The 6874-nt window shown below is 54.8% G+C and overlaps 1 protein-coding gene across 1 annotated transcript; it reads left to right on the forward strand.

The window, feature by feature from the left end:
* Positions 1 to 352: 352 nt before the first annotated feature.
* Positions 353 to 4133, forward strand: LOC306815423 (class I histocompatibility antigen, F10 alpha chain-like; the record flags this gene model as incomplete). Its single annotated transcript, XM_079331985.1, has 5 exons — positions 353 to 509; positions 2062 to 2325; positions 2452 to 2724; positions 3470 to 3742; positions 3835 to 4133. The coding sequence occupies exons 1-5, from the start codon at positions 443 to 445 to the stop codon at positions 4131 to 4133; spliced, it is 1176 nt and encodes a 391-aa protein (XP_079188111.1). The 5' UTR covers positions 353 to 442.
* Positions 4134 to 6874: the final 2741 nt, after the last annotated feature.

Here is a 6874-nt window from a genome sequence, read left to right on the forward strand (position 1 = left end):
CTGTACCCCACTTCCCGGCCCTCCCCCTCTCGGGGACCCAGCCCCCCATTTTCCTTGACCTCGGGACCCCCTGAACCCCCATTACTGGGCATGGGGACTCCCCCCGCACCCCCTAATTCGGCATGGGGACCCCCTGCACCCCCTTCTCGGGCATCCCGCCCTTCCCAGCCCCCAGACCCGCCCTTTTCCTTCCCGTTGCACGCCCAGATCTCCCAAATTTCCGTGTCCCCCCAGTTCTCCACTCCCGGCGCTTTCTTCAGGGCGGTCCCAGGGGGTCCCAGGTGTTTCTCAGAAGGCTCCAGGGGGGTCGCAGCGGGGATCCAGAGGGATCCAGAGGAATTCTCTGTAAATCCCCCATTTCCCCTCCCCCCCGCGCTGCCTCGGTCTCTTTCGCTTTCGGGTCTCTCGAGCTGCGCCACAGCTGCGAGCGGGGACGGCTGCGATGGCTCCAGCGCTGGGGCTGGGGCTGCTCTTGGGGCTCCTGGGGGACCCGGGGGGCGCGACGAAAGGTGAGTGGGACCCCCGAAACCGGGACCAACCTGAACCGCAATTCCCGGGCACCAGGACCCCTCTGAACTTCCATTTCCGGACACCGGGAACCCCCTAAATCTCCAATCCTGGGCAGGGATATCCCGGAAATCTCCATTTTGGGTCCTGTGCCCCCCCCCCCTCAATCCCCCTCCCCAGCAGTGGCCCCACCAATGTACCCCCTTATCTGGCACGGAGACCCCCCTGTACCCCCATTTTCTGCTCACCAGCACCCCTTGAACCCCCATTGTTGGGCAGCAGAACGCCCTTGAGCCCCGAATTCCGGGAAGAAAACTCCCCCTTAACGCACATTCCCCAGCACGGGAACCCCTGAACCCCCATTTTTGGGCACCGGGACCCCCCTGAACTTCCATTTCTGCGCACTGGGAACCCCCTAACCCACCATTCCCGGGCAGGTGAACCCTCGAAATCTACATTTTGGGTCGTGTGACCCCCCTCGATCCCCTAACCCAGCACCGGCCCCCCTGTACCCCCTTATCTGGCACGGAGACCCCCCCTGAACCCCCCTGTTCTTGTCACCAGCACCCCCTGAACCCCCTTTTCGGGCATCCCGCTGTTCCCAGACCCGAGTCCCGCCCTTTTTCTTGACCTTTGGACCCCCCGAACCTCCCAATTTTCCGTGTCCCCCCCGTTTTCCACTCCCGGCGCTTCCCGAAACGGGGTCCCAGAGGTCCCAGGGGTCTCTGGGGGGTCTCAGCGGGGATCCAATGGGATCCAGATGAACTTCCTGGAATTTCCCCTTTCCCCCGTCCCCTCCCCCACCGCACTCCCTCGGTCTCTTTCCCATCTCCCAGGCTGCGCCTCCGGGATCCGTTCGCCTCTCCCAGCCCCAGCCCCTCCTTTCCCTCAACACTGGGGACCCCTGGACCCCCTTTCCTGGGCACAGGGACCCCCTGGATCCCCCATCCCGCCTCTCCCAGTCCCTCCCTTGAACCTTGGACCCTTCCCGGCTCTCCCCATTCCGCTTCCTGCCCCCCCCCCAATCTCTGCATCCCCCCAGATCTCCACCCCCTGCTCGTCCTGCGGGGGGTCTGGGAGGGTCCCTGGAGTATCGTGGACACTCCCAGGGGGGATTCTTGGCTCTGGGACCCCCCTGAATTCCCAGTTCCGCTGGAAAGGAAGGCACCTCGCTGCACTCCCTTATCCAGTACCAATCCCCCCCCCTGCACCCCCTTTCCCATCCATCCCGCCTTCCCCAGCTCCAGACCCACATTTTCCTTGACTCTGAGACCATCTGGACCCCCATTCCTGCTTTTCTCATCCCCCAGCCTCCTTTTCCCTCTGCATCAAGGACCCCCAAACGCCCCATTCCAGCCATCCCAGGTCTCACCACCTTGTGACCCCTCTTTCCTTGGCACTGGGGACCCTTGGACCCCCTTTCCTGGGCACAGGGATCCCCTGGGCCCCTATTCCTGGCCACTGGGACTCCATGCACCCCTTTTCCTGCTCTCCCAGTTCCCCTTTCATTAATCCATGACCCCTCAACCCCCCCAAATCTCTGTGTCCCCCCAGTTCTCCACTCCCTGCACTACCTGGATGTGTCAGTGTCAGAGCCCAGCCCGGGGATCCCCCAGTTCATGGCCATTGGGTACCTGGATGGGATCCCCTTCACACGCTACGACAGCGAGCGGGGCCGGATGGAGCCGCTGACACAGTGGATGAAGGACGGAGCAGAGCCGGGATATTGGGATAGAGAGACACAGATCAACGTGGGGAACCAGCACGTGTATGCCAGGAACCTGGAGATACTGCGGGACCGGTACAACCAGAGCAGGGGTGAGTGGGGGGAACTGTGGGGCTGGGATGTGGATGGATGGGTTGGGATGGGATCCATAGGGCTGGGGTGGGATGTGTGGGGCTGGGACACAATTCCATGAGTCTCTGTGGGTTCAATCCCCCCAGGTCTCCACACATTGTTGCGAGTTTCTGGCTGTGATCTCCTGTCTGACGGGAGCGTCCGTGGATCCCAGCGGTTCAGCTACGACGGGCAGGATTACCTCTCCTTTGACCTGGAATCCAGGAGATTGGTGGCAGCCAACAGCGCTGCTGAGGTCACCAGGAGGCGCTGGGAAGATGAGAATGAGGCTGAGAGGAAGACAAATTACCTGGAGCACATCTGCCCAGAATGGCTCCAGAGATACGTTGGATATGGGCAGAAGGACCTGGACCGCAAAGGTGGGAGCAGAATTCCTGTGGGAAAGTGGGATTTGGGAATGGAGGACTTGGGAACAGGGTAATTCCTGTGGGAATTCCACGGACAAATCTCCCCCCCATCCCATTGCAGTGGGAATTCCATGGGCAGATCTCATCTCTATCCCATTCCCATGGAATTCCATGGGCAGGTCTTACCCCTGTCCCATTCCCATGATATTCCATGGGCAGATCTTACCTCTGTCACATTCCTAATAAATTCCATGGGCAAATCTCACCCCCATCCCATTCCCATGGAATTCCATAGGCAGATCTCACCTCCATTTCACTCCAGTGGGAATTCCATGGGCAGGTCTCACCCCCATCCTATTGCAGTGGGAATTCCATGGGCATATCTCACCCCCATCCCATTCTCATGGAATTCCATAGGCAGACCTTATCTCTATCCCATTCCTATGGAATTCCATGGGCAGATCTTATCCCCATTCCTGTGGGAATTCCATGTGCAGATCTCACCCCCATCCCCTTCTAGTGAGAATTCCATGGACAGATCTCACCCATGTCCCATTGCAGTGGGAATTCCATGAGCAGATCTCACCCTCATTCCCATGGAATTCCATGGGCAGATCTCACCCCCATCCCATTCCCATGGAATTCCATGGGCAGATCTCACCCCTATCCCATTCCTATGGAATTCCTTGGGCAATTCTCACCCCCATCCCATTCCCATGGAATTCCATGGATGTCTCTCACTGTTATCCCATTCCAGAGACCCCTGATGTCCATGTGTCCAGAAAAGAGGAACACGGGACGCTGATCTTGTCCTGCCACGCGTACGGATTCTACCCCAAGGTCATCGCGGTCAACTGGATGAAGGGGGATGAAATCCGGGATCAGGAGACGGAGTGGGGCGGGGTCGTTCCCAACAGCGACGGCACCTTCCACACCTGGGCCAGGATCGAGGCGCGGCCGGAGGAGCGGGAGCAGTACCGGTGCCGGGTGGAGCATCCCGGAATGTCGGAGCCCGGGATCTTCGCTTGGGGTGAGGCTGGGAATGTGGAATGTGGGAATTGGGGAGTTGGAATTCCCAGATGGGGATTCCCCTCCCCCTCCTCACCATCCCTCGATTCCCAGAGCCGACATCTGGTGGGAATCTTACCGTGGTGGTCGCTGTGTCCATTATTGCCATCATCGTCCTCGTTGGCTTCATCGTCTGGAAGCGCCAATCCGGTAACACACGGGATGGGGGTCAGGAAGGGGCACAGATCCACCCAGCACCGTTCTGGGAATCCTGTGCCACCAACGCTGATCCCACTGTTTTTCCACAGGGAGGAAGAATGAGAAGATATACCACAAGGCACCCAGTGAGTACCAGTGGCGGATCCAGCTCTGGATCCCCTCCATGTGGATCCCAGGATGGATCCTGGGGTTAATCCCAGTGTGTGATCCGTGCTGGAATCTCATGGATCTTCTCTTTCTGCAGGAAATGATGTGGGAGCAACGGCTTGACCGCAGGTACGGAGTGGGGTCAGGGTGGGATTCCAGAGGGGGGTTGGGACAGGATGGACAGATTGGAATCAAGGAGGGATTCTGGATCAGAGGATGGGTCCAGAGCAGGATCAGATGGAATTGTGGAGTGGGATCGGGGCTGAATTCTGGAGCAGGATCAGTTGGGATGATGGAATAGATGATGGGTGGATGGATGGATGGATGGATGGATGAGTGGACAGGGCAGGATTGGTGTGGGTTGGATGAGGCAGGATCAGGCTGGGATTCCGGAGCAGAATCAGGGCTGGATTCTGGAGCAGGATCAGCTGGGATGGATGGATGGATGGATGGATGGATGGATGGATGGATGGATGGATGGATGGATGGATGAGTGGACAGGGCAGGAGTGGTGTGGGATGGATGAGGCAGGATCAGGTTGGGATTCCAGAGTGGGTTTGGGTGGGATGGATGGAGCAGGAGTGGGCAGGATCCGGTTGGATCTGGAGCAGCTCCTGCTCTCCATGGGCTCCAGCCAGGCCCATCCTGTGGGATGGGGACAGGGACAGGGTGACACTGTGACCCTCTCTCATCCCAGCAACAATCACTGCCTGAGCAATCCATGGAGCTGGATCTAGCTCCTTCCCTCTTCCCAGGAAACTGAGGCTTTCCAGCAGAGCTCCTCCCCATGTTTTTACCCACCCACAGCTTCTGCTAATGGATCAATTTCCCATTTTGGCTTCTTTAAAGCCAAGAACCACAAACATTCCCAATGCTTTAGTTCTGGTGTGAAATTATCCTGCTTTGTGCAATAAATCCTGCTTTGTGCAGTAAATCCTGCTTGAGGCAATAAATCCAGGTTCCCTCCTCCAGTGTCTGTCAGTTCTTCTCTGAGAGCCCGAAATGAGAATTGGGATGCCAAGAACAGGATGGGGACACCAGGATTGGGATGGGGACACCAGGACTGACATGGGGACTTGCCAGCCATACTTGGCTCCATCCCCCAGGATTCATTTCCTGCTCTGTGTCCCATGTCCGAGGTGTCCCCAGGAGGGTTTGGCTGTGTCGGGCTCCTGGAGGGGCAGTGGGATGGGGGGAGGGATCAGGCCAGGCCTCATTGTCCCCAATGGTCCTTGAGTGTCCCAAAATTGGGGTTTGGGATCTCAGAGAGGTTCCTGCTCATGACCATGGCCATGAGATGAGAGTGGCCATGAGTGACACAACCCTGAGATGACCATGGGATGACCATGACACAACCACAGCCCCATGAGTTGATTTGGACCAAGAGATGACCATGGGTTGGCCATGGCACAGCCATGGCCTTGAGGTGACCCTGATGTGGTCATCTCATTGTCCTGATCATCTTATGGTCATCTCATGGTCATTTCCTGATCACCATCACCTATCGAGTCCCCTGGGGTTTACACCATCTCCCCCCGAGAGAATGGATTGCTGCTGGCAATCAGGACAGGAGCTGATGATCATGTGGGCCTGATCTTTAGTTAGATTAAAAGATCTTATGAGGGATGGGGCATTTGGTGAAAGAAAGAGTGACTTAAATGGTCTTGTTCAAAAAAATTTGGAAGGGTGGTTTGAATGGGCATGGTGAGGTGATCAGCATGGGCATTACCTTCAGCCCTGAATTCACTTCCAGGTAGGTTGGTACGTGAACCAAAGTGTGACAAAATAAGGTTGTTTTCTTAAAAAAGAAAATTTTGAGCAAATTATATATTTTATATATATATATTATATATAATATATATATAGGTTTTCATTAGTGATAAATTTGATGAGGGAACCTTCTGCTCATTCCACGATGCCTACATAATAAAAGGAATCTGTAACTAAAAAGGAATTAGAAATTTAGAGAAAGCTTGGACAACTGCTGCAAGTTCCACAATCTGTGGTGATCCTTCTACAAGTTCAATGTCTGATTCCCAGTTATCACTGTTAGGGTCTTTCCAGGTGATAACTGATTTATGCAATTTACTGGAGCCATCTGTAAAAATATTAAGAGCATTAAGAGAGGTGTGACTATCTAGGGGTTTTTGGGTAAAATTCAAAGGAAGGTGTAGTAATTTATGCTTTGGAAAATGAACTGAGATTTGTCCCATAAAAGCTGCTAAAGCAATTTGAGAAACCTCAGATTGCTGAAGTAAAAATTCTAAATACAGGGGAGTAATGAGTATAAACATAACAGAGAAATAATTTCTGCCAAGGGTTAAAACTCGGGATTGGGATTTCGTGATCAGCTGAGAAAGGATTTCAGGACAAGTAGTGATTGTTTTGGGCATCTGATAAGATAGGAAGATCCATTGTAAAATTAACAAAAGGACAGACAAATCCTTTTTCCGTTGAAAAATTGAACCATAAAAATGTGGGCGTTCTCCCAAAATAGCAAATAAAAATGTGACTCTGGGTGGTGTCAGTGGGCTTGGTGAGTGTGCAGTGCTGTAGCCACTTTATCCAACCCGGTTCTGGCATCTGGTGTGAAGTCTCTGGGAGAGTTCAGGTCCGTGTCCCCCCTTAATAAATCAAATAAAGGAGCCAAATCCTGGTCTGTGATTCCAAGGAGGGTCCTAACCCCGTTAATTGAGTTTCTGCAGAGGGTGTAAGGTGGTGAGTTCCTCCTGCAGGTGGCTGATCTGTGGTGTGACAGTGAGCCTGTACCCTGGGTACCTGCAAGGGG

The sequence above is a fragment of the Erithacus rubecula genome, assembly GCF_903797595.1.
Source record: "Erithacus rubecula genome assembly, contig: scaffold_132_arrow_ctg1, whole genome shotgun sequence".
NCBI lineage: Eukaryota > Metazoa > Chordata > Aves > Passeriformes > Muscicapidae > Erithacus > Erithacus rubecula.